Source organism: Pseudopipra pipra, chromosome 27, assembly GCF_036250125.1.
Source record: "Pseudopipra pipra isolate bDixPip1 chromosome 27, bDixPip1.hap1, whole genome shotgun sequence".
Classification (NCBI taxonomy): Eukaryota; Metazoa; Chordata; class Aves; order Passeriformes; family Pipridae; genus Pseudopipra; species Pseudopipra pipra.
This window is the reverse complement of record NC_087575.1, coordinates 3,350,449-3,378,182: the sequence shown is the minus strand read 5'-3', so window position 1 is coordinate 3,378,182 and position 27,734 is coordinate 3,350,449. Positions and strand designations below refer to the sequence as shown.

General features: G+C 46.1%; 1 protein-coding gene across 4 annotated transcripts in view; it reads left to right on the top strand.

Annotated features, from left to right (window-relative positions):
* The window catches only part of KDM4B (lysine demethylase 4B), a 94,615-nt gene extending 67,817 nt beyond the window's left edge, over positions 1–26,798 (top strand). Inside the window, exons 14-23 of one of the 4 annotated variants that reach the window (XM_064637460.1) lie at positions 2,198–2,376; positions 3,701–3,923; positions 6,974–7,050; positions 8,248–8,303; positions 8,769–8,877; positions 17,188–17,373; positions 18,525–18,689; positions 19,410–19,529; positions 22,426–22,518; positions 24,353–26,798. In XM_064637460.1, coding sequence (XP_064493530.1) covers positions 2,198–2,376; positions 3,701–3,923; positions 6,974–7,050; positions 8,248–8,303; positions 8,769–8,877; positions 17,188–17,373; positions 18,525–18,689; positions 19,410–19,529; positions 22,426–22,518; positions 24,353–24,538 — 1,394 coding nt within the window. In that variant the 3' untranslated portion in view covers positions 24,539–26,798. Of the gene's footprint in view, positions 1–2,197; positions 2,377–3,700; positions 3,924–6,973; positions 7,051–8,247; positions 8,304–8,768; positions 8,878–17,187; positions 17,374–18,524; positions 18,690–19,409; positions 19,530–22,425; positions 22,519–23,765; positions 24,318–24,352 lie in introns of those variants that run through there. The other 3 variants (XM_064637462.1, XM_064637459.1, XM_064637458.1) reach the window with 3 other exon arrangements.
* Positions 26,799–27,734: the final 936 nt, after the last annotated feature.

Here is a 27,734-nt window from a genome sequence, read left to right as displayed (position 1 = left end):
CTTTTCCCACATTCCAGTCCCTGTGAATACCCCAACAGTCTGGACCAAGGGGAAAAAAAAGACTCCTACCTCTCACTCTGTTTTGTGGTGTAATTTCCCACTTTTGGGTCTTTCCCCATGAATATAGACAAGGCCACAGTAAATTCTGTGTGTTGGGGCAGGGCTGTGGGTGTAGCTGCCAGTCCCTACTCACAGCTCCTCATTCCAAAGGACAACACCTTCCCTGTTCCCTTCCCTTCAGAGAACACATCCCTTGGTTTTAGAGAAGCTCCCTGCAGGAAGGGGTTATCCTGAACACCCCTTTCCTCACCTTGGAGGATGCCTTTGATGTCTTGGGGTGTGTGAGGTGGAGTGAAGAGCTGAGGGGCAGCAGGGACTCGTTACCTTCTCTTGGGGTGAGACCTTGCAGCCAACTTTGTGCTGGAGGCTCCTCATTAGGCAGATTCTTCCCAGTGCCCTGACTTTTGTTGGATGGTGTTTGGGGACTTGGCTGCTGGAGCAGGAGCATTTCCTGGGGGCTGATTTACAGCCCTGCTGGGCACAGTCTGATCAAACAGATTCTTCCCTCCCCACCAGGGAATAGAAGCAGCTCTCTGCACTCCCTGCTTTTGCAGGGAATGATGTACCAGGATGATCTGAAGGCTGCAAGAGGAACAGTGAGCATGTAAATTAAGCACATGCTACACTAAGATTAAGTCCAGACAAATTGTTTGTCCCTCCTTACTTGCAGGGTAGGAGCTGTGTGTCCCCCAGGGTCCATCCTGGGAGGAGAGAAGGTGATAACACACAGCAGTCATTCCCTTTTTCTCTCCCTCTGTCACTCTGGATTAGGATGCTGCTTGCATTGATTTCACTGGTATCATAAATCCCTGCCTGTCACCTGATGTGCCTCAACTAAAATTTGGAGAAACATGAGGTTTTTGACTCATGTCTTAAAAAGAAAAGGCACTTTTTAGGAAGTAACCTTGTTTTGAAGTATGACAGAGCCACACAGACAGCATCCATCACCTCCCAAAGAGGAGTGATTAATTAAACATAATCAAATTTCCACATTGTCTGGCAATTCTGTATTAGATTAGTCGAGGGGAACATTTAAAATCTGAGATGTGAACTCAGCTGTTAATGTTTTACTCCAAGTTCCTTTTATCCTTTCAGGTAACCTGAGAGCCAGAAAATCTTCAAAGGGAGGGAGAATTGGGGAGGAGACTTAAGACCTGTAGAGCAGAACATTAACTGCTTATTTCTAGTAATTAACAGTGAGGCAGTGAACAATTTGGCTTAATGTGCTGAGCTCTGGGGATAATGTTCTACCAAGATGTTTTTGACTTCCCTGTTCTCTTGGAAACTTTGCAGATTGGTGATGCAGGGACTGATTTACACTTAGGCTTGTGTGGAAAATGTCTTTAACACTTACAGTGACTCAAATTTCCTTCCTTAAGGAAGGGTAAGAAACTTGGCCCCCCAAAGGGATCCTGCAGTGGTTTAATCCTGAAAGGCCAAGGGCCTTTTAAAGGTTTATGAAAAGCAAGAATTAGCAAACTAATTAGCAGGAGCAGGACCTGGCAGAGCTCTGGCAGGGGGAGGGATGGTGGGGAGAGCAAAGGGAGGGTTTAGTGTGTGTCCTCCCTGGAATGGCTGTGAAAGGAACACCTGAACCCAGGATATCCCAGAGCCAAGGTTTGTGTTGGTGGAACAGGCACAGGAGGCACCTTGGGAAGGTTGGAACACACTGAGTGGTGGGAATTGGGAACTGTCCTGACCAAACCAGCACCAACTGCATCCACATCTTCCAGAGAATGCAGCTCCCACTTGGAGAGAGCAAAGGGACACATCATGTGTTTTGAACTTACTCAAGTTCAAATTAAAGCTTCATTAGGGTGGAATAGGTTTCCACAGCCAGAAAGTGGAGTTGTGAGGGCAGTAAATCCAGATTTTCTTCTTCCTCCTTCTCATGGCCAGTTCCATTAAGTCATCTCTGTCCCTCTCTTGTCCATCCTACCCATACAGTAGGAATTATATCCATTTAGGAAGTATTTAAGGCATATGAGGAACCATGGATGAGTTGAATGTTTTTATTTATTGCACTTGTATTGCTGAGAATGAGCTGTTTACTCAACCTTGCTGCCATTTCACCTGTTCTGTCTATAAACCTCTCCTGACTGTCCATTGTTTTGGGATTTTTTTTCTTTCATTCCAGAAACGTTTCCATTTTCTGGAGAGGAAGATATGAGCGATCCAGAGGCTTTGAAATCTTTACTTTCCTTCCAGTGGAAGAATAAAGCACTTAATTTCCCAGCTGAAAGAAAATTCAATGCAGCTGCTGCCCTGAGTGAGCCATACTGTGCTGTCTGCACCCTCTTCTACCCCTACAACCAGGTAATTCCTCACATGGGATCATTAAACTTGGAGAAGACCTCTAAGATTAAGTCCAGCTGTCAGTCCAGCCCCAGCCCCACGTTCACCACTAAATCCAGTGCCATATTCCCATGTTTTTTGGATGCTTCCAGGGCTGGAGACTCCAGCCTGTTCCAATACCTGACCATGCTTCTCATAAAGAAATTTTTCCTAATATCTAATCTAAATTTCTGATACTGCTCAGATGGATGAGTTAGGATGTAGACATTTATAATAAAGACAGACCCCTACAAATTTGCACCCCAAAGGAAAGTGTTTGGATTTGGCACAGCCTTTTTGGGGTTTTTTTTGTATTTGTTTTTTTTTTTCCTGGCTTCTCTGGCTTTCTCAGTGTTCATTTTTTAAAATCACACATTTAAAGAGCTTTGCAAACACTTGTTTCATGTGCAGAAAACTCTGCACATCAAACTGGTGATTGCTGGTGTTTCAGCACAGGCCCAGACTGCTGAATATATGCAAACAAGCAACAAAATCAAGATTTACTGAGTAAGCACATCCATCATCTCTTTTGGAAACTACCAATATGCTCTGGGAGATGTTATGAGCAGAAAGGCAAAAATTCATCAGATGAATTAGTCATTTGCTCAGTTGTGTATTGATTTGTTCTCCCAGAAAGCCAGATTTGGCTTTGTGTGTCCACCAGGAATATGTGCCTTAGATTCCTTGGATATGTGTTGGGAGCTTTTTCTGAGAAAAAGCAGGACCCACCTCCCCCCCCCCTTCAATAAAATCTCTTTGATTTATTATAGAGACTGAAAATAAAATATCTGTTCTGATTGCTGGATGTTGTTTGATGGTTCTGAGGAAAACTGGGTGCAGCTGGGCTGGTTTAATCCATTGCTTTTAACTCTGCCTGCTACCAGAAACCTTGAAATGTCCTTCAGGAGGAATTCTTGCAGGAAGAGTAGGGAAGGATGCCAGAGGGGTGGGAGAGGGGGAGGGAAGGTCTTGCTTTAAATAAGATTTTCCTTTTTATTTTTCCTCGGTGTTTTCAGCCACAATTTAGGAATTCAGATTTTTTTACAGAGGAAAACCAGGAAAAGCTGCTCATTATTCTAAAGCTTCTTTGAGCTTTTCCAACCAAATTACAGGTCCCAGGAGAGACCTCAGGAAGAGGAGCAAGGCAGGGGTGGGCTGTGCCTGGGAACTGGGTTTTAAGGCTCAGTTTTTGGCTGTCTGCTGGCAGGTGCTTGGGGGGTTTTTTGCAAGGGGACTGCTCAGCCTTGAAAGTTTAAATTGTGCCCAGGGAGGAGGTGATTCCATGTGCTGACATTTCCTCTCCAAGTCCTTACAGGTGGATAAGGAAGCTGGCCCGGTCTCCGGAGGGGAACCGTCCTCTTTCATCCACCTTTCCAAGTGTGGCCAGAAGACCAAGCCCCTGATCCCAGAGATGTGCTTTACCTCAAGTGGGGAAAACACAGAGCCCCTTCCTTCAAATTCCTACATTGGAGAGGATGGAACCAGTCCCTTGATATCCTGTGCCAAATGCTGCCTGCAGGTCCATGCCAGTGAGTGTTCCCTCCTTCCCAAAGCCTTTGGGGCATTGGGAAACTCCTGAGTTTATTTGTGTGTTGCCTGTATTTGAGTTCCAGGGTTGCTACACCTGTCATTCCTATTTTTTTTTCCTTTTCTGGTGCAAGTGTATCTTGGAATCACAGAATGGTTTGGGTTGGAAGGGACCTTAAAAATCATCCACTTCCAACCCCCTGCCACGGGCAGGAACACCTTCCACTAGAAGGAATATCTGTATATTCAAGTCCACCTCGGCAGTCACTGATCCTAAAAATTCACACCAATATTCTTTTTAGGGGTTGTTTTGTTGGCTGATCCTTTTTCTGTCTCAGAGAAAAGATTCTTTCTTTCGATATCTTTCATTTTCTGTAATAAAGCAGAGCTCCCAAGGCTTATTGCACTGTTTCCTCTCAAATATTTCCTCCCAAAATTGCTCTGCTGGGTGAGGCTGTATTGTTCCTGCGTGCAGCAGAGATTATGGAGGAGCTGGAGATACATTTTATTAGTGTCTGTGATACTGTTTGTAGTAATGGCACTTGATTACAAGAGGGAACATATGTCTGTTTGCTTCCCTGATAGTTATGTCTAAAAGGAGATCTGATTAATCCTGGTGGAGTGTGTACCTTCAGTGTGGATTGTACAACATCCAGTTAACATTTGGGCTCGTAGGAGATGTGACAAATTCCTGCTCAGCTGTTTGATCTTGACAGATGGGGAATCTTATTTGACTTGCATCAGCTGGAATTACTTTTGTTGTTCCAATTTTAGAGCCTGCAGGTCCCCATGCAGCTCAGCAGGGCTGGCTCTGGTGGAGAACTGGAAGGCAACTTTTATTTCTGTGCTGAATCCCTGATTATGGTCATTCCTGGCTAATAAGCACAGTGAGGATGTTCCTTCCTTCCCAAATTGTGGCCTCTGTAGCAATCAGAGATGCTGCATCTTGTCCATCCATATGTCTGCAATAGTCCAACCTATCCAAATGGTTTCAGTGGCCAAATTCTATTTAGGGACAGAGGGATGTGGGCAAGATGATGTTAATCTGCACACTCAAGGTATAGAGAAAAGCAGCTTTTTATTTTGGCTGTGCTTTCCCCTTGAGGACAGGACAGACCTTAAATCTGCTGGAGTCTCCAGTGAATTCTTGTTTCCTTCTTTGTGCTCCGGGTCTGTGACATGCCTTTGACTTTGCTGCAGAGGATCCATTTGCTTTTATTGCAGGATTGCAGTGTTGAGGGGTGTATTTTGGCTAATCTGTGCTGTAAAACCAGTTGGCAGCCTGAGTGTTCTTGAGAAGTGTCCTCCCAAACTGTGCTGGGTTACGGCAGCAGCCGGAACAGACGGAGGGGGAAGGTTTTGTGAAGGTTTCTGGGCTTTTGAGGCGTTGACAAAATCCATAAAAAGAGCATATTTTTCTTGGTCTGTTAGGATTGTCCTTATGGGACAGTCTGGGGCTTGGTAAATATGATTGTTCTCCCCTCATAGAATCATTAAAATTGGAAAAGACCTTTAAGATCATCAAGTCCCACAGTCACCCCCTCACCACCACCGGGTTCACCACGAAACCGTGTCCTCAAGTGCCACATCCACACGCTGTTTGAGCACCTCCAGGGATGGTGACTCCACCACTGCCCTGGGCAGCCTGTGCCAATGCTTCACAACCCTTTCCATGAAGAAATTTTTCCTAATTTTCAGTCTCAACCTCCCCTGGCACAGCTTGAGGTTGTTTCCTCTCATCCCGTTGCTTTTTATGTGGAAGAAGAGCCCGACCCCCCTCCTGGCTCCAACCTCCTGCCAGGGAGTTGTGGAGAGCAATAAGGTCTCCCCTCAGTCTCCTTTTCCCAGATCCCAAATTCCAGCTGCCTGTGGCCCTGGAGCAAGAAATCCATGCTGAAATCCCAGCCTGCTCCCACCTCTGTGAGGTCCAGCACTATTCCAGCTCAGTGTCTGCTTCTGTCTCAGCTCAGTTTTTGGACTGAACACCCTGCCCATGTTCTAGGACTGGGTGGAATCTGCTTTCCTGATTTGCCATATGATGAAAAGAGATCTCAGCTGTGGGGAACAGCTGCAGATCCATAGTATTGACTTTTTTTGACATGCTGTTTATCTGGCTAAGTGGATGATATTTATAAATCAGGTTATGGTGGCAATCCCAGTGCTTTCTGAATGACTTTGTTTAAGTTTAATTCGGTAATTTGAGATTGTTGTTCCCAGCTGAAACTTTCTGTTCAGCTTTTTAGGATAGGTGAAGGCTGGATGGGGTTTTGGTAGGATAGGTAAAGGCTGGGTGGGATGAACTGTGTGTTATTTGGGATGCTTGTATTTAATTTTCCACTTGCTTTACAAGCTTGCAGGAATCACATAGATCCACTTTTTCAAAATTATTTCTTTCCCCCATTGTTTTCAGTGACAAACCTCAGTGCCTTTTCCAGAATTTTAGGGTCTTTTTTGTTCTTATTTCTCTGTCTTTATTATGGCTTTAATGCCACTTTACTATTTTGGTGTTGCTGTAGGAGGATTTGGTGCTTGCATGTTACAGTAGTTGATGCTCTGTAAAATCAGATGTTTTTAACACTTTATATAACCATAAATTAAATACTGTTAAATATGTGAAATGCAGGTATTTAATTTCCTTGCAGTGTTATTGGGTTTGTCCTTCCTCATAGCACCATGTAGCAAAGAGAATTGCTTCAACCTTGCCAAAACTCAGTGGCCTTACCTGTTTTGCTGTGTGAGTGCCTTCCAGCAGTGATAGCATCACTTTGGAGCCCAGTTCCTGCCTGAAGGATCAAAGTCCTGTTATTGTAATCCTTAGAAAAGTAAAAAAAAAAAATGTTGAGAGTTTCCTATATGTGGATTTTTTGTTTATTTTTAGACCTGCTGGTCCCAAATTCTGCCCCCTCAGACTTTAGTCTGAGCCTATTGAATATAATCATCCAAACGCTGCACCTGCTCTCAGAGATGCTTCTAACTGAAAAGTCAACAAGTCAATAGCACAGATATGGTGGGAGGACTCTGACCTGATGAGGATGTAACTGTTTTCTTTCAGGCTGTTACGGAATTCGTCCAGACCTGGTGAACGAGAGCTGGTCTTGCTCGCGGTGCTCAGCCAACGCGTGGGCAGCGGTGAGGACCTGCCCCTCTGCAGACCACACAATTCCCAGGGGATACTCTGGGAGTCATAGAATCATAGAATCACAGAATCAGCTGGGTTGGAAAGGACTCTGAGATCATCAATCCAAGCCTTGATCCAACCCCGCTGTGGTTCCCAGCCCATGGCACTGATGCCACATCCAGTCTCTTCTTAAAAACCTCCAGGGATGGAGAATCCACCCCTTCCCTGGGCAGCCCATTCCAATGGCTGAGCACCCTCTCTGGAAAGAAATTCTTCCTAATATCCAACCTAACCCTCCCCTGGCACAGCTTCAGACCCAGCCCTCTTGTCTTGCTGATGGTTGCCTGGGAAGAGAGACCAACCCCCCCCTGGCTCCCCCCTCCTGTCAGGGAGTTGCAGAGAGTGAGGAGGTCTCCCCTGAGCCTCCTCTTCTCCAGGCTGAGCCCCCTCAGCTCCCTCAGCCTCTCCTCACAGCACTTGTGCTCCAGTCCCTTCCCCAGCCTCGTTGCTCTCCTCTGGACCTGCTCCAGGACCTCCATGTCCTTCCTGAGCTGAGGGCCCAGAGCTGGACACAGCACTCCAGGGGTGGCCTCACCAGTGCTGAGTCCAGGGCAAGAATCACTTCCTTGGACCTGTTTGCCACCCTGTTCCTGAGCCAGGCCAGGATCCATTGGCCTTCTTGTCCCCCTGGGCACACTCTGGCTCCTGTTCAGCTCCCTGTCCATCCCCACTCCCAGCTCCCTTCCTGCCTGGCTGCTCTCCAGCCCCTCTGGCCCAGCCTGGAGCTGCCGGGGGTTGTTGTGGCCAAAGTGCAGGACCCAGCCCTTGGCCTGGTTGAACCTCATCCCCTTGGAATCAGCCCAACTCTCCAACTTCTCCAGGTCCCTCTGCAGAGCCCTCCTGCCTTCCAGCTGATCGACACTCCCCCCCAGCTGATGATGGACTCAATCCCCTCATCTAAATCATCTGTAAAGATATTAAATAGAACTGGGCCCAACACTGATCCCTGGGGGCACCACTAGTGACCAGATCCCAGCTGGATGCAGCCCCGTTCACCACCACTCTCTGGGCCCAGCCAGATACTTCTCCAGAGATGGGTGGTGGGAGGGTTCAGTGTGCCTGGGACATCCCAGATGGGGTGCAGTCATTCCTGGGGGGAGATGGGCCGAGCTTTCCCGTCCGGTTCTGAAGGAGTTGTGTTCCTGCAGGAATGTTGCCTGTGCAATCTCAGGGGAGGAGCTCTTCAGATGACCACTGATGGGCGGTGAGTGTTGTATTTTGGGATATTTTCCTCCCACATGCCATCCAATCTCCTGCTGTTGTGAATTGGGTCTTAATGCTCAGTGTACCAGCAAGGTTTGGTGCTCTGGAGGTGACAGCTCTGCACTTGGCAGGACGAGCCTCAATGCCTGTGCTGTCTTACACCACACCAGGTGCTCCATAGCAGAAGTTCTGAACACTTGTTGATCATGGTTGTTTCTCAGAGAAAAGTCTTCTCAGAGAATGTTTAGTATCCTGCAAAATCAGATGCATGAGCAGGTTGATCCCTGTTGTTGCAGAGACATTTACCTCGTGCGACCGTAATTAACAGTCGGTAACGTTGCCAAGGCTGCCAACCCATATAAATATGCCTTGATGCTGAGGGAGGCAGGGAAATGTTAACTGCCCTCCTGAGCATTTAATTCAACTAATGGCAGACTCTGATTTGTCTCTTTGCTTTGTTCCCCAGGTGGGTCCATGTAATCTGTGCTATTGCTGTCCCTGAGGCCCGTTTCCTCAATGTAATAGAGCGTCATCCTGTGGATATCAGCGCTATTCCAGAGCAGAGATGGAAACTGGTGGGTGTCTCTTACCTGGGGAGAGTGTTTGGGAACAAGAGCCAAAGGAAAAAGCTGTAACTAGACAGAAAAACGTTGTGTGGGTTCATAAAGTAGCTGAGGTTGGAGGTGATCTCGCTCTTATTTCCAAACAAAAGCCGTGGGAAGCTGCAGCATTTGATATCTGCTGAGCACTGTCTCAGTGCTTTGATACACGAACAGCTTGTGAGTTCCAGATGTGCCTTTACTCTCTGGGAATGTGCTCATACCCTGGGCAGAGCCCAGGACCCTTCCCCACCTGCAATCAGGTGTAAACTGCCTGAAAGCTTCATTTACTCCAAGTACTGCACAGCGGGACTGTGAAGGGATGTGGTGACTAGAGAGAAGCTGACTTGTTCATCTCTGAATTGATTCATCTTTCTTTACAATATTTCTCTTTTTCTATCAAGAAATCTCCTGTAGAAATGAATAAACATTTTGTGACCCTGACTGCAAGGCAAGACTGGGAAGATTTTAATACCAGTCCAGCTACAGGTTGTTATTCAGCTGCGTGGCCTCATCCCAGGGATTAGTAATGGATGATTCACAGGCTCAGAGCAATTAATCTTAATGTTAGTTAATGCTCCATCACTACACTGTGTTATTGCAAAATAAATTGTGCTTTTGCTGCTTTTTTTGGTGCAGAAGTCAGCTGGGTGACACAGTGTGGGACAGGGAAGGTGCTGGAGCGGTGATACATGGGATAGCACTGATGGATTCCTTAGCAGAGCTGCTCTTTAGTGCAGGGAGCCCGAGTGAGGGATTAGGAAGGATCTATCCCTACCTCCAGAGTTATTTCTCTGTTGTGCAAATGGGTTTTGTACACAAATGTGGATGTAAAAAGCATTCATTATTCAGGAGGAGTGCTGGAGCAGAGCGATGCGAGGGCGATAAATCTTTGCCGCGGCGCTTCTTTATGGATCAGCTGACATTTCCAGCCTGCATCCTCTTCATTACCAGCACTTGTAACGCTGAACTTAAAATCCTTTTACACAAGACTCACTTGTGTTGCTTAATGGAGCCTCACAAGGAAACATGGCTTAATTCTTTAACCCTTCTTTGGCTGCCCTGCAGTCCTGCAGAGCCAGGGCACTGTCACCGTACGTCCAAATCTGTTGCTTCATCCTACTCAAAAGTGTTGGCTGGGCCTCTGCAGGGACCTGCTGCACACCTTTCTCTTTCATTCCTGAATTAAAACTTTATATTTTCATGGAATCATAGAATATCCTGACTTGGAAGGGACTCACAAGGATCATCAAAGTCCAGCTCCTGGCTCTGCAAAGAATAACCCCGAGAATCCCACCCTGTGCCTGAGAGCATTGTCCAAACACTCCTTGAGCTCTGGAAAGGAATTTTGTTTGATTTGTTCACTGTTGTGTTCCATTTGCACCTCCTGTTTTCTTTCTGTCTCAGGGGAGGTAGAGAATGTTTGTATGAAGTACCTTGACTTACACAGTCCAATGTTGGGATTTACAGGCACATATTCCTTATGTTGATGTTAGCCAGAGCCTGGCTTGTAGCTCAAATGTCAAAGCCTGGCTTTAAGCCCTTCACTTGGAAAGTTTTAGGGTTATAAACTAGATTATAAAGATGGAACAATTAATTTGGAGGGCAGAATGTAGGGGCAGAGGTACTTCCAGCAGCAGCAGTGTGGGGGGGGTGTGAAGTACAAAGGAAATTTAAATTGGACACGATTGTGTGGAGAAACACTCCTGAACCACAGTGGGGAATTCTAGGATTCTTTGTAGGAATTTGGAGCATGAGGAGTCAGTGGAGGAGCTGTGTCTGTGTCTGTGCTTTGGAGGTGAGCAGCTGCATTCAGGAAGATAAACTGGGGGTGACCAAAAGGTGCTGGTGTTGGATCTGATGACTTCAGAATGATGGAGGTGATGCAGTCCTGGGTAAAATTGGAGAGGTGACCTTTGTGGCTGAAAAAGATGGAAAAGGACAGAAGGAATGATGTGAAGGTTGAGGACAGTTGAAGTGAATAGATGAAGGTAATGGAGGAAAGAGGGGGTAGGGTTTATCCCTGATTATTGTTTGATTTTTTTAATATGTTTGTACTGTTTTAAGTTACTGTGAGAGGGCTGAGGAACCAAAGCATTGCAGTGGTTAAAGGTACATCCTGTTCTTTAAGCTTGTACCAGGTCTCCCTGTTGAAGCAGGGACTTTTCAGTCCATTTGTGGGTATGGCATCATTTTCAGGAATGCAGTTTCCATGCTCCCTGATTGATGGCATATTACAGGCTCTTGCACGTAAATTATTTATGACGTGGAAATTTGGAATAATTAGCTGTCATTCCTCAGTGGAGTAAATGAATTGCAGTGTTCATCATGCAGGAGACAGCCCATTTCTTACTCTCAGCTGTGACCTGACTCTCTGGTGTGCATTTATTCCAAAGATTTCTCTCCTGTGTTTTCAGACCTTCTCTTTTCCCTCCCACAGAAAGCGGCTTTAAATCTCCATGTGCTGCTTTGCCACAGCTCTTGGCACTGGTGTTTCTGTCCATCCCTTTTCCCACACATCCAGCTCTTCTGCATTTTCACAGGATCACAGAACACTTTAGATTGGAAGGCACCTTAAAGCTCCTCTTATTCCACCCCTGCCATGGGCAGGGACACCTTCCACTAGCCCAGGTTGCTCCAGCCTGGCCTTGGACCCTTCCAGGGATGGGGCAGCCACAGCTTCTCTGGGCAACCCCACCCTCCCAGGGAAGAGTTTTTACTTTTTCCATCATTCTCTACCCTTCAGGCTCACTGTAACTCACGTTTTTTTTAATTTTTGATCCTATTTGCACTGAACATCCCCCTCACTGTGGCAACCCTTCCTCCTGTCACACAGAGTTTGTGTTGGCACGAGGGTGGCATTAGGTGTGTGCTAATCCTTTCCCTTGGAAAAATCCTGTTTGCATCAGCAAGGGCAGATTCCTGACCCAGGAGGGTTAACTCTCCCTTGAGCCCCCCATGTATCAGCAGTTGTTGTGCTGCTGGGACAGTTGGGTATTGACAGGTTAATAATGGGATCTCTATTGACTGGCTCTCAGGCTGTGTCCTGCTGTGCACTTTCCTGGTGCTTATCTGCCTTTGGAACATGGTTTGCAGAGTGATAAAGGCTCAGCTTATTAAAGGCTAAACCCACGTTCTGGCAGCACTGAGGCTCTGGCTTTGAATTTCCTGGGTTTTGTTCATTTGTGTAAAAAGGCCAAATTAATCTTTGGTGTAAACAAACTGACTTCAGTTGATTCACAGGGAGGAATGTGGCTTATTTATTTCAGAGAGAGCCCAGGCAGGGAGGGGGGATGTTGCACAGGAATAGGGAATAACACATCTCCTTTTCCTTGGCATCTTTGGCTTTCAAGGAAGAGAGAGAATGTTGGAGAAGGAATGGCAGAATCATGGAACATTTGGGTTGGAGGGAACCTTAAAGCCCATCCAGTCCCACCCCCTGCCATGGGCAGGGACACCTCCCACTAGCCCAGGTTGCTCCAACCTGGTCTTGGACAATTCCAGGGATGGGGCAGCCACAGCTTCTCTGGGCAACCTGTGCCAGGGGCTCCCCACCCTCCCAGGGAGGAATTCCTTCCCAGAATCTCATCTAAACCTGCCCTCTGTCAGTTTAAAGGCATTGGAATGTTTTTTGTCTTGGCAGTGGTTTGTAGTGAGTGCAGTGGGACCTCTGCTCTCAGCTGTGAGAACTCAAATCAAACATTAAAATTTGGCAATTCCTATTTTATGTCTGGCAGTATATATTTTACATTCTAAACTATGAATAGTTTATAGTATGGAACCACCCTTCAAGTTTTTTGAGGGTGCACTTTTAAGATGGCTCAGATCTAGAAACAGAGTGAACTTGTGCTTCTGGGGGTTGTGTTGGTTTATTGTGTGATCTCAGGCAGCTTATGTTACATTCCCAATCCTGTGGGATGTAGTAATTCATATGGATCTTAAAATTTAGGTCGTGTGTTCTGTACTGGTGATAGTTTGAGCAGTGTTTTAATGGGAGTGAGGGAAGGAGAGGCTGGGGAGGGTGAGAGGGGAAGGAGGGCTCTGTTGGATATCAGGTGCTGCAGAGACAAAATGAATCCATCATTCCTGATGTGTTTAGAGGACATTCATGTTCAGATGAGTGGATGGACTGGGAAGGGGACAGTGGTGTGTTTTGGGGATGGCCAGCTGGAAACAGGCACTAAAAATTCCTGCTTCCCTCTGTTCCTCCTTTTATGTGGAATTCATATTTTGTGATAAATAACTTCCAGAGCTGTATGTTCAGATTCTTGGACGTCAAATATTCCTCAGTATTTTATTTCTAAGGGCTGTTCATCTTAACAAGGAAAGTGCACATTTGGCTGGGGGGTGACATTAATTTTGCCCTGGTTTGCCTTGTCCCAGCCTCAGATAAGGTAAAAAAGCTGCCCCATCCCTGGGAGTGTCCAAGGCCAGGTTGGAGCAACCTGGGTTAGTGGAAGGTGTCCCTGCTCATGGCAGGGAGTGGGATGAGCTGATCCTTAAGGTCCCTTCCAACCCAAACCAGTCTGGATTTGATGATCGGTAACAGATTCCCCAGAGTGGAAATGCTGAAAACTAAGAATGATGTTCCCAGTAGTTCCCTGGAAACATTATGAAAGCATCCAACTTAAACTTCTTTCGGTTGGGATTCCCAAAATCTGCTTTTCTGTATTTTTGAGGGGCTGGAAACAAGAATTGATGCTGTTTTGATGCTGTTTTAGGGAGTGAGTATCTTGTTCCTACCACACCTCATGCTCACTGCCAACTCTCAGTGCCATCAGGCTCAGGATTTTTAGCTTTGAAAAAAATGTGATTTCTTTTTAAAATAGCCACACATCTTACATTGATTTACCTAATAACTGGATCTGCTTTGCAGAAAATGAGTGTAAAAATGACTGAAAGATTTCAGACCTTCCCTCCCCCCCCCGTAATTCTGCTGTTTGGTACAATGTTTTTATTTCTTTTGTTTGCAAAACTGCCTGAATTACCTCCAATGACTCATCTGCCATGGATGCCAATAAAATATTTATGGTTGATGGGCTTCTTGCATCTAAAATAAACACACGATATTTTTGTTCCCATTCTATAAAATTATATCCTATTAGATCTAATCGATAGAATGTTCCATTAAATATAATAAGGGCAAATTACTCCCCAGTTATTGTGTTCTGTTCTTTCAAAAAAAAAAGAAAAGGAAACATCCTTTTCCAGCAGCACATCTGTGATGATCCAGCTGATTCAGGAGTTGATGTGGGTACATTCCTGTGTCTGAGCAGGGGGAGGGTGGACTTGTAGCAGTTCTCTGCTGGCACTGAGGGGTCTTTGCCTGCTTTGCCCTCCCATTCTCTGAACCCTCCAGTGAACAGTCTTAAACTGGGCTTAAATCACTACCCAGTGTGGCTCTGGAGGGCTGAGGGACTGGGAGGTGCTGTCATGGCCAAGGGAATGATGAGGTTTTCTCCCTGAGATTTTTCCCCCCAGGTTTTTCCCTCATGAGTTTTTTCCCCCCCACCAAGTTTTTCTCCCTGAGTTTTTTCCCCCCAAGTTTTTACCCCTTTGTTTTTCCCCTCCACCAAGTTTTTCTCCCTGAGTTTTCCCCCTCCCTGAGTTCCCCCCCCCCGAGTTTTTCCCCACCACCAACTTTTTCTCCCTGAGTTTCCCCCTCATGAGTTTTCCCCCCCGAGTTTTTCCCTCATGAATTTTTCCTCCCCACCAAGTTTTTCTCCCTGAGTTTTTTCCCCCCTTGAGTTTTCCCCCTTGAGTTTTTCCCACATGAGTTTTCCCCCACCAAGTTTTTCTCCCTGAGTTTCCCCCCCCATGAGTTTTCCCCCCCGAGTTTTTCCTTCATGAATTTTCCTCCCCACCAAGTTTTTCTCCCTGAGTTTTTTCCCCCCATGAGTTTTCCCCCCAAGTTTTTCCCTCATGAGTTTTTTCCCCCCCACCAAGTTTTTCTCCCTGAGTTTTTTCCCCCCAAGTTTTTACCCCTTTGTTTTTCCCCTCCACCAAGTTTTTCTCCCTGTTTTCCCTCTCCCTGAGTTCCCCCCCCCGAGTTTTTCCCCACCACCAAGTTTTTCTCCCTGAGTTTTTTTCCCCCTTGAGTTTTCCCCCTTGAGTTTTTCCCTCATGAATTTTTCCTCCCCACCAAGTTTTTCTCCCTGAGTTTCCCCCCCCATGAGTTTTCCCCCCCAAATTTTTCCCTCATGAGTTTCCCCCCCACACCAAGTTTTTCTCCTCGGACTTTTTCACCCCAACTTATTCCCTCATGTTTTTTCTCCCTGATTTTTCCCCATGAGTTTTTCCTTTGAGTTTTCCTCCATGAATTTTCCCCCCCTGAGTTTTTCCCCCCTGAATTTTTCAGCTCAGACTTTTTTTCCCCCAGACTTTTTCTCCCACAACTTATTTCTTGAAGTTATTTCCCCTGTGAGTGTTTCCCCCGAGTTTTCCCCTGAGTTTCCCCCCAGATTTTTCTGCCCCAAGTTTTCCCCCCCCAAGTTTTTTCCCCTTGAGTTTTCCCCACTAGTTTTTCCTCTGAGCTTTTCCTGTGAGTTTTTCCCTGCTGAATTTTTCCACCCTGAATTTTTCACCCCAAGACTTTTTTCCCCTGGACTTTTTCTCCCACAACTTATTTTTCCAAGTTTTTTCCCCCGTGAGTTTTTCCCCCTGAGTTTTCCCCCAAGTTTTCCCCCCAGTTTCCCCCCCAGGTTTTCCCCCCCAAGTTTTTCCCCCTGACTTTCCCCCCACCTTAGTCCCTCTGTTTCCCCCCACTGTGAGTTTTCCCTGCAACTTTTTCCTCCTGGACTTTCCCCTCTGACTTATTCCCACAACTTCCCCTCCTAAACCCAATTTCCCCCCAGGTTTTTGGCTTCCAAGTGATTCTAGGGAGGTGTCTATAGACAATTCTGTCAGTGTGGAACCAACCTCTTGACACCAAACACCATTTTTGCCCGTGGCTCCCGTGCCCTGGACACACCCCACAGACTTCCTGCCCTGCCAGTGATGCCTTAAGATTCTTCTAGTTTTTTGGTTTTTCTAATTTTTATAAGCTTTTTAAGTAATTAAAGAGTAAAAGTAGATTTTAGAAGCAGCAGCCCTTACTCCTTTACCCTTTAGCACAGTAGTTTACACATCCCTCAACCCCTACATACCCCATTCCATGCTCCCATATCAATATCCCCTGAATTCCAGTAGAAAATGTTTAGTCTCTCTTTAACAGTAGGCCTGTTGTTTAAGAACACTTGTGCCTTGGCCTGAACCACAAAAGTACAGTCAAAAACCAGGTGACCGGGTACCCTTTGTGCTCTGAAGAAGATGAAGATGATAAAGAAAAGCCCCCAGCCCTAATTCTGAGGGGGTGGGATGGGGGAGGATCAGGGTGGGAGAACTTTGGATTGGACAAGCAATCATCATCATCATGGCCGGGCTTCGGGAACGAAGATTTGGGAAGGGCTCTCCCCACGTTTGTTACAAACACGCTGGTGGCTGAAAAGGCCAATATGAGATAGACACGTCTGGCTGCAAAAGGCACAGCAGAAAGACTCCTTAGGTGGAATATTCTGCAAGATGTGATCCTTTCTGCGTTGTCTTTTCTCCTCAAGAGTGACCCTGCTGCGTTCTCAAAGGCATCAGCAGCGTTATAGATGGGGTGTCTCCAGGCCTCCCGATGGGAGGCCAGAGTAGACCAGTGATGATGATCAATATGGCCAAGAGTAGACCAGTGATGATGATCAATGTGGCCAAGGCTGAGATGTTGTTTCAGGGAGTCCTTGTATCTCCTCTTTGGGGCTCCTCTCTTGCAGCAGCCTGTGGCAAGTTCACCATAAAGCAGGATCTTAGGGAGGGGGTGGTTGGTCCTTCATCCTGGAGACGTGCCCTGCCCAGCACAGCTGTGTTCTCAGCAACATGGCCTCAATGCTTGTGACTGCTGCCTGTTCTAGAACAGATGTGTTGGTCACATAACCTGACCAGTGGATGTTTAGGATTGTGCAGAGACAGCGTTGATGGAGCGTTCTGGGAGTCGCAGGGGTGGCTGTAGATGACCCATGATTCAGATCCATCTAAGAGTAGACAGCACTGTGGCTCTGTATTATAAATTGTAACACCTGTACCCGGCCAGCGTGAGCGTCTTGTAATCTTATGCCTGGGCACAAATTAAACCCTTTTCTTATCTCATCTCCAATTAAATTGCTTTGGAGGTTTTTTTCTTCAGCAACACCAGACACCGGTGCCGTGCATCCCATTGGATCTGTTGCCTGCCTGCAGAACCCCAACCTCTTTTTTTTGTTCCAGAAATGTGTCTACTGTCGGAAGAGGATGAAGAAGGTGTCGGGTGCCTGCATCCAGTGCTCCTACGAGCACTGCTCCACCTCCTTCCACGTCACGTGCGCGCACGCGGCCGGAGTGCCCATGGAGCCGGACGACTGGCCCTACGTGGTGTCCATCACCTGCTTCAAACACAAAGCAGCAAACCAGAATGTAAGGATCTGGCTTGGGCTTTTGGGGTTTTGGGGTTGTTTTGGGGGGTTTAGGTTGCAGAATCACAGAATCACAGAATGGGCTGAGCTGGAAGGGACCCACAAGGATCGTTGAGTCCAACTCCTGGTCCCGCACGGGACCATCCCCAAGAGTCACACCCTGTGCCCCCAGAGTGTCATCCCAACACTCCTGGAGCTCTGGCAGCCTTGGGGCTGTGCCCACTGCCCTGGGGAGCCTGGTCAGTGCCCAGCCACCCTCTGGGGGAAGAACCTTGTCCTGAGATCCAACTTAACCCTGCCCTGACTCAACTCCAGGCCATTCCCTGGGTCCTGTCCCTGACTCCTCAGGGCCTGCCCCTCCTCTGCCCCTCACAAGGAAGTTGTAACTGCAATGAGGTCTCCAAGATTGTTTTTGGATGGTGGTTTTGTTTTGTTTTGTCAGGGATTTTTTTGGTTGGTTTTTGGGTTATTTTATTTTTTGTCAGCTTGTTTTGGGGTTTTTGGGGTTTTTTTTAGAATTGTTTCTCTGCACCTGTATTGGCTCAAGACTTGTTACACTTTTCTGGCTAGTGCAGAAAGATTATCCAGGAAGGCAGTACTGGGAATGGCTTTAATCTCAAAGGTAGTAGGTTTAGATGGGATATTGGGAAGGAATTCCTCCCTGTGAGGGTGGGGAGGGACTGGGATGGATTTCCCAGAGAAGCTGTGGCTGCCCCATCCCTGGAAGTGTCCAAGGCCGGGTTAGACAGGGCTTGGAGCAACCTGGGCTAGTGGAAGGTGTCCCTGCCCATGGCAGGGGGTGAGACTGGATCACCTTTAAGATCCCTTCCAACCCAAACCCTTCCATGGTGATTGTGTGACCCGAGGGGCTGGAGGAACCCGCTGCCTCTCGCTCCGTCACTACTGAGGAACTGCTCTGCTGGAGAGGGACACAATTATCCAGAGACAGCAAATCCCCATCAGATACAGCTTTCCTGAGATCTTCTCTTCTTATGTTGCTGAAGATTGGTGTCCCTGCCCATGGCAGGGGGTTGGAACTCCACGAGCTTTAAGTTCCCTCCCGACCCAAACCGTTCCACGGTTCTGTGATATTTTTGACGCGGCTTTTCCAATTTGCAGGTTGCAGATGTTTCCCTTTTCCTTCTCCCACAGATCCCATTCCGAAGGGAGGTGGCCCTGGGGCAGACTGTGATCACAAAGAACCGGAATGGGCTCTACTACCGGTGCAGAGTGATCGGCACAACCACGCAGACCTTCTACGAGGTCAACTTTGACGACGGTTCCTACAGCGACAACGTTTACCCCGAAAGCATCATTGTAAGCAGCTCTGTGGAGGCTGGGACTTTATAGATGAGTGCCAAGTGTGATTTGTGCCTTCCTCTCGTGTGCTTTGGGTTGGAACAGCAAAGTAAATTTAAGAAAAAAAAATAATTAAAATTAAAAAAGTCGCTGCTCGCTTAGAAAATCTCATCCTGCTCTTCACTGCAGTTCTTGTTTCTGACATTATCTCATTTATTTTTTTTGGTTCCTTGACAAAGATGTGATTTTGCTGAATGCAGATGACTTCACAGAAAGTAGTGTTTGTTTTAAGTTTCGTCCTCTTTATTTTGTGGTTGAATAATCTTATTTTTCAACTGACAAGTGTGATTCATGGGGGAAGCAGATTGTCTGTGAGCTGCTTCTGCTTCAGAATAGGGAGTTCACTTAATAGAGGGAATGTCTAGAAGAGGCTTATTTGTCAACTCATGCATTCCCTTCCTGATTGTGCCACTGATTCACTGAGCTGCCCTGCTTGGTTTTGAGATACAGCAGATCTGGTGTTTTGGGATTTGTAATGAGAAATGTCCCAGAACTGGGTGCTGTCATTCCTGGCCTCTCACGCTGGTTTTGTTTGAGATGCCCACAATTAATCCCAAGGGCAGAAACATCTTCCACCTAATTATAGTGCTGTGTAGCAGCTTCCTCGAGCAGTGATTTAAACACCTCTCTGGTTCCTGAGCTTTGCTGTCTCTCTGACCTGTTTCCCTCTGTCTTCAGAGCAGGGACTGCATCCAAATGGGACCCCCTCTGGAGGGGGAGCTGGTTCAGCTGCAGTGGACGGATGGGATCATCTATAAAGCCAAGTTTATTGCAGCCCAGATCAGTCAGATTTACCAGGTGAGTGTGGCAGAGGACCCCCATGGCCACGTGTCCGATGGTTCCTGGCACTGTGCAGCTCCCTGGTGTTGAACACTTGGTCAGGAAGGAGAATTTCCCTCCTGCTGGGAGGGTAAAGAGAAACAGGGTGTTGAACAGGGGCAGAGTGAAGGTTTTCTGTGGCAGAATGTGGATGTAGGGTAGACACACGTCTAGACTGGACCTGCTTTTAAAATGTAAACCAAATTTGCCTTTTTCGTTATAGATCAGGCTAAAAGTGCCCTACTTGAAGTGCTCTGATGGCTGGAGCTGAGCTCCTCATGTGTAGTTCCACATGAATCAGTGTCTACATAATTAGAATAACTTTCCTCAACACTTTAGGATCATTAATGTTGAAAAAGACTTATAAGATCAAGTCCAACCATCAAAGCAGTACCAGCACTTTGAGGGGAGAGGGAGGGATATGAAGGGTCAGGAGAATGAGGAATAATCCTCTGCTTATGGGAAGGTGCTTTGTGGAGCAGCAGCAGCAGCATTTGGAAATTCCTGCTGCTGTTGTGTGAGGAGTTGGAAACCTTCACTCCCACCTTCTCTGGTTTTAAGGTGAGTAAAACAGCACTGAGGGATTTTTTTGGTCTTTGAGTTTGTTCCACATGCAGAATTTTGTTTAGGGGAGTTGTAATGGTCAGTAAAGGAAGCTTTAACCTGGTACATTGGGTCAGTGTTTCAGCACAGAAGGCTTTAAAAAATGCAGGGCATTCATTTGATCAAATAATTCTTCAATGGTACCAAAAGTTGAAAACTATACTTTGAAAAGTATACTTTGCAAAATACATGCTGGAAAAATATACTTTGAAGAACACATGCTGGAATTAGCAAATAATTGTGATTTTGAAGAGATTAATGCCTCTGGACAAAAGACAATGGAAGTCCTGTAGCTTGAATGTGTTTGAAACAGGATTCTGGTTTCTGTCCTTTCGCAGAATTCCAGAATGGTTTGGGTTGGAAGGGACCTTAAAGCTGATCCAGTCTCACCCCCTGCCATGGGCAGGGACACCTTCCACCAGCCCAGGTTGCTCTAAGCCCCATCCAACCTGGCCTTGGGCACTTCCAGGGATCCAGGGACAGCCACAAATTCTCTGAGCAAGACTTTGCACAGAGTGTTTTGTGTCTGGAAGAGCCCAACAAGCCCTGGGGGGCTCTCAGTGGCTGTAACTCCCTCAGAGATGTGATCTGAGGTGCCCCTGGTTATGAATAAGGACAATATAGAGCTCCATAAAGCTGTATGGTTTTCCATGCTTTCCAGCTGAATCACAGCAAAGGAAATTCTCCTGGATTTCTCCTTTGGAATGGGCTGTTCCATGGATAGTACCAGGTGACAGGAAAAGATGCACGAGGAGCCTGTGGTTTTCCAGTCCTGCAGTTACCTGTGAGCAGAGCTCTTCTCCATGGGGAGAACAGCTGGCACAGTTTTCCACACTGCTTCCCTCTGCACACACTGTGCAGCAGGATTCCATTTGAAACCACAAAACCAGTTTTGCTGTGAAAGAAGTGTGTTCCTGGGAAGACAGCAGGGATTAGCTTTGCATTTTAAACTTGGCTTATTTTGCAGTAGCTTCCCAGTTCCCATCTCCAGCCTGCTGAGATTAGATGTGTATATTTTTTAAAACTTGAGCCCAAATGACTGTCCTGGAACTTGGAACCTGTGGGTCCAACCCATGGGTTGCTCCACCAAGGGTCTAACCCAGAGCAGTGATTTGGAACTTAAATTATCAGGGTCCAACCACTCTGACAGGTAAAATGACCCTGCCCTCAGTTCCAAATCCTGCCTTTCTCCTACAAGTTGAGCTCATGACATGGAAGAGGCAGACAGGGATCTGCTGGTGCCTTGGCTCTTACACCTTGTAATTCCTGTTCCCTTCTGACTCTGTTCCATAGTGGGGCTCTGCAAAACCAGGGACTAAGTGGGATATAACATAGGGAATAATAAGTGGAAATAAATGGGAATAAATAAAGTAGCATCTTAAACCCTCCCCAGAAGGGCTCCCACCTGCACAATTATCCCAGCTCCTGGATGCTGCTCCATGATGGGAATGCTGGGCCTGGGTAAGGAATGAGCTGCTGGAGCTGGACAGAGCAGGAGGATTTGGGAGCACAGATGCTTTATTCCCTCTGAATTTGTCCAGGCTGAACCTGACACCCCTATTAAACTCTGAGCTGTGTCCTTCTGCTTCATCCAGAAAACTGTATTAAAGCCTGGAGCAAAGGAAATAAGAATCTCTTTAAAAACTTTTAATAGTTTTAACATTTTGCCGTGCACGTTCCCATGAATAAACGTTCCTGGAACATCTGATGCATAATTCATGATATAATCAGTGCTTAGCAAAAAGGGCTGATGGGGAGGAGTTTTTTGTACCTGGCTGACTGTTTCTGCTGGTTGAAATACAAATGTGCTTTAGTAGCTGGAATTGTTTCCTTGTGACCTGTGAAAATGCTTTGTTTAAGATGAAAGAAGTTCTTATTACCATATTGGCCTGAATACAGGGCTGCTTTTATTAGGAGTGAAAAGCTGCTGGGTTTTTTTTTGAGGATTTGAATAAAAAATCAGGAGGAATATGTAATGGGGGGGGGGAACAGAGGTGCTGGGCCAGCTGGGGGTGCAGATATTTTGGGATCCATGGGAGCCCTTGGGCTGGATAAGACAGAGGTGCCTGGACAGCACTGAAAACAGCACTTTGTGGGTTCAGCATCCTTGGCAGAGCTTAGGAATGCTCATTCCAGAGCAATCCTGCAGTGCTAAGAACGAGATCATCCATGGGATCTGGCCCCTGATGCTTCCTTGGTGTTCCCTGGAGGGACAGGCTGGGAATGGACCATTCAAGGGCTAGTTGTGATTTCATCTTCTGCCTCTCTGCAGGTCGAGTTTGAAGATGGTTCTCAGCTAATGGTGAAGCGTGGAGATATTTATACCTTGGAGGAAGAGCTTCCCAAGAGAGTGAAGTCTCGCCTGGTGGGTACCAAAATAGCAACACTAAACCAACTGTACTTGCAGAACTCCCTTCACATCATCTTCTGGTGCTTTTTAGACATTAAGTGAATGCAGCCTCCAGTTTCTGTGGCTGTAGAACCACTTGTCATTCCCCCAAATGCATAAAGTAGAAGGAATCCTTGCTGGGAATGCTTGAGAAGCACAGAAACGGTTTTCCCTTGCACGTGTTGGGATCGGATTTTTATTTCCTCTGGTTAAAAGATTATGTTCAGATCATTTTACACCAGATGAGTTTAGTTATATTGGAGTCATTTTGTCCAAATGAGAGGTGGATTTGGCTACAGCTCAGTGCTTTCTGGAGAACTGATTATCAACCTGGGACCAAACCCCCTTTTCTCACCGAATGGGAGATTTAGAACGTAGCTCTTACCTATAAATCTCTTAATCTACAAGATCAGGCTGTCTTTAAGTGCATACAGTGGAATTACTGGGCCTAGAAGAGATGAGGGATTTATTTCATAGCTTTTTTTGGTTCCATACTTGTTGGGTGTTTTCAAACCTGGTGCTTTAACCTTTAAAGCCATTTCATTAAAACAAATGATGAGACTGGAGGATATACAGTTTTCTCCTTCGTGCCTGGCAGGCACTGCAGGACAGGGACAGGGCCAGAGCCAACCTGTGACAAGGTTCTGGGCTCCTTTTTGTCTCTTTTAAGAGGCAAAAGGAGGATGATTCAACCTCCCCTTAAGAATAACATGCCCAGTTAAACCAGTCAGAAACAGCCCAGGGACAGGCAGTTCTGGGGAGGGACCGAGCACAAGTTAGAGGAAATTTTTGTTCCCTTTTCCATGAAATCTTCAGGGGTTTTAGCCTAAAAATCCCACATGTAAAATGCTTTCTGTGATACAGCCCCAATGGCTTCTCCCTCTCGTTTGAGGTTGTTTGTCTGTGAGACCTCGTGGCCTAAATTTTAGAGGTTAATAATAATTTACCTCGTTATCCTTGAAGGATTTCTGGTGGCAAAGAAGCACCACAGCAGTAATTTCTAAGACATGCACAATATTCCAGTCTATTTAAGCTTGTTTAATAATAAAGACAACATATTGGAGCCCTGAAATCCAGGATTTTGGAAAGAAGCACATTCTGTGCAGTGGAGACTTTATAACAGTTCCAGAGGAAGGAATGCAAGCTGGAAAGGGAATAAAGGGAATAGAAAGCTTCAAGTCTGGTTGAAAGCTAAAGCTTTTCTCCTGTATTTCTGCTGCCAGAGCTTCAGCCTGTTTGTTCTCTGTGGAGGGGATGCTGTAGAGCAGGAGGACAAAGGGACAAAGCTATGGGACATAATTTCTACCAAGGAATCCCAGAAAGGAAAAGGTTGGAAGGGACCACAGTGGTGCCACCTGATCTCATTTGAGTGGAAGCAAATGAAATGCACCTCAGTGGAGTGTGAGAGCAGGAAGAGCAGAAGGAATTGTTTGTGCAGTGATCCCCAAATGCTTCCTCTGGGTCTTTTTTTTTAAAGGCAATTAGGGAAGCCCCAATTTCTTTTGTGTCTGCTACTGGGAGAAGAGGCAGAGGAAGAGCAGGCATAAAGAGAGGATTGGCAAGGAAGCGAAAAGATATTCTGAAGCAGAAAAAAAAAAAAGGCAACTTGAGGGTTTCTCCTTCCAGTTTGGTTCCAGAAGCCGAGAATTTCGAATCCCAGCCGGGTGCTTTGCATGCTTTGGAGTTCATGTTCTCCAGGAATGCCCTGGACCAGGCTGTTCCCTGCTGTCCTGTTCCACAGGTGTGCTCCATGATTCCCTCCCTGTTTTCCTGCTGTGCCTCTAATGGTTGTGTTTCGTGTCCCCTGCAGTCCCTCAGCACTGGGGCCCCTCAGGAAGATGTATTTTCGGGAGACGAAGTGAGAGCGGCCAAGCGTCCCCGGCTGGGGAATTCCCGAAATCCTGAAGAGTATGGACAGAACCCAGATTACTTGGCCTTTATGGAGAGCCTGTTGCAGACACAGTACCAGCCTGGGACTCAGAGCAACATGTTTTAACCAGGATTAATTAAAAAAAAAAATCTTAAATTAACCCTTTTTTGAGATCGTGGAAAAAAAAAAATAAATGGGAAACTGTGGAATGGAAGACCAGCCCTGTGCAATAGTTTGCTGTGAATTTCTTTCATCTCCTCTTGGTTTGGACTGCAGGAAAACCCTGTCTGGCTCCACGCTACCTCGACCTTGCCAGGTGTTGCTGACCAAGAGAGTGGGGAGCTTGGAAAAAAAAACAAAACCCTTCAGACAGCATTTCCCACGGAGACTTTGGAAGAGTTTCTACAGATGGAGTTTTGTGACTGGTTCTTTTTTTTTTTTTTTTTTTTTTTTAATGAGGCTTGGAAAGGGTTAAAATTTCACACAGACACACATAAAAAAAAAAAAAAGACTTTTTCAAACCTGTCAAACTTTTGTCTTTCAAGGTGCTATTACATTGACTACTGAAGCAGCCTTTGGAATCGTGTTTTCTGTACATAGACGTCACCTTTGTGAAGTTTTCTATGAATGAGCATTATTAAAAAAAAAAAAAAAAGAAAAACCGTGAGCAAAAACAGGAAAACAAAAAGTTTCCACAAAGCATTTTTCTAGATGATGGCTTTAAAAAAAACAGAAAAGAAATGAAATCCTCTTCTCCCCCCCCTCCTCCTCCTCCCCTCCAAATGAATCGTGACTGATGTTACACTGGGGAGAGGGAGCTCGAGAACAGATGTCCTGGAACGTTCTGGGTTCTTTTTTTTGTTTTCTTTTTGTAAAGAAACACTATCTTCTTTGTAAGCTGGGGAAGATGGGGAAAGAAATGTTTCACAGCTGGGATGTTTCTTACCTTGAGCACTCCTAAAGCCCTGGCACAGACGTGGCCGTCGCTGCCACGTCACCAGGAGGGCGCTTAGGGCAGAAATGGCCGGGTTTGGGTCGTCCTTGTCACCTTCCTTCCCCCATCTTTGCCATCACAGTTGCTTTCTAGATGGAGATCAGCATGGCTTTCAGTTCCAAGATGCCACTCTGTTTTTGGCAAGTGTTCTGTTGCTGCTTGTGTTAGTTCCTTCCGAGCCATCCCCCTCCTGCTGCAGCCGAGAGCTCCGAGGGCTGCTCCGGCCCTCTGGTAGGCACTTCTCCCTTAGGAACCTTCTCCTTTTCTTTGTCTCCTTATTTTTATTTTTTAATTATTATTATTATTATTATTGTTTTTTGGGGTTTTTTTTTGAGTTGTGCTCCTTACAGTGTGAGAATCATTCCATGACAGAAGCCTGGGAGGCGTTTGTATGTTTTTTCTTTGATCCTATTAAAGAAGAAATTCCCCAACCGCCTTTGATTGTCGTGACATCCTTTCCTTAAGTAAAGACTGAGCCTTTTGAGTTACTCCCAGGGAAGAGGAATGCAAGCCCTGCATTCAACTGGACTCAATTCCCTGAGGATTGAAGGAGCATTAAAGGCAAAACCAAACCCTAAAGTATTGAGTGGGCAGCTCCCACTTGGACGCTTGGGAATCACCTCCGGTCGAAGAGCTGTCGTGGAGCAGCGTTTGGGGAAAGAGCCTGATCCAAACTGAAGTCACTGGAAAGTCTTCCACGTTCTTTGGAGGACCTCAATCAAGTCAGAGGGAGAGAAGAAGGCAGTGCTAGGACAGAGCTGGAGAGGGGTGGGGTGGAGGTGGGCGAGGGCAGCCGGACCCTCCCCTCCTGCCCCGGAACGCTGCACTGCAATCTTTTCCACTTAATTCCCTGAAATTACTGGATGGAGAGAGAGAGAGAGACAATATTCTTGGGGTTTCATTATTATTTTTTTAAGCCCCTTTGCAAGGTGGCCGTTGTTCTGGGGAGAGAGGCTTTTTAAGCAACGCTCTGGCTGGATCTTGAAGGGAATAAGTGGGAAGGATTTGTGGGCTGGCAGATGGTAGATTAGCATCTTAAGAGACTCCGTGGGTATTAAACTGTCCTAGTGAAAGAGTGGAGATAGAATAAAGCAATTGAATTTTTTTTCTCTTTTTTTTTTGTTTTCAAACTTTGGTTTGGTTCTCCCTTGAGAATTGGAGTTCCCAGCCCTCCCTTCCTGCCTCTGCTACGGGTTATTTTCTGTGTTGCGTGGCTGCGCGTGCGTGTTCGTAAGACCTTGGAAAAACAGGGTTGTGTTTTGGTTTTTTGGGGGGGGTTTTTTGTTTGTGTTTGTTTTTTTTTTTTTAATTTCTGAATTTTTGACGTTTTCAGTAGGTGTCTCCACCAATAAAACCAAACTGAGACTAATAAAAGTTTCAAAAAATTGGCAAGGTTCTTCCAAGCCTCAGTTGTTCCTCCTCCAGAGCTGTCTCCTGTCCGTTAAAATATGATTTAATAGAAAACTTGCTTGTATAAAAGACTAAAGATGTTGCCAGGCTACGAGAGAAATATTTAAAACAATTGAAAGAGAAATTTAACCAGCAGAGGATTTTTTTTTTTTGGAGGTGGGAGGGGAAGGGTGGGATGGGATGAGTGGTTGTTGGGGAATTTCCTCTGCATGTTGAAATCCTGACTGCAATAGCACCATTCCTGTATCCATGAGTACTACCTTTTTAAAATACTATTTATACTGTAAAAACAAAAATGTGTTTCCTCCCCCCCATATTCAGATGCTGAGTTATGTTGAAACATGACCCTGGAACTGTCAAATGCCCTTCCTGGGTACAGGGGGTTTTCCCTCTTCTTTTTTTTTTTTTTTAATTGTTGATTTTTAAATCCCTCTTTTTGGATTAGGAATGACGTGCAGATTTGGGGTAATGACCATATTGATGCCCCTTGGGCATCAGACTCTTGAAAATAGGAAATGCACATTCCTACCCCTTCCTCCAGTGAAATATATTTGTAAGTGTCTGATTATGTGCTATAAAAATAATGATTTTTTTTTTCTTTCTCCCCCTAGATTAAGGCTGTGATGTATTTTTTGCCTATTTTTTTCTTTGCCTCTAGGTTCAAAATGAATTAAAGGCTGTTGAGCATTTCAGAATAACACTTTTTGGGGGGTTGAAGTCTCTTCATTTCTAACTTTAAAAAGTTTCTTGTACAGCAGGAGGAGGTGGCTGATAAAACTGAGCCAAGAGAAGCTGAGACTGAGGAAGAAGAAGGTCTTTTCCTTCCTCTCTGGGGTCTGTGCAGGAGCAGAGGTCTGTCAGTGCACCCCTTCCCAAAATTAAGAACCAAGCTTGCAATGCACTTTTGTCCAAGGTCCA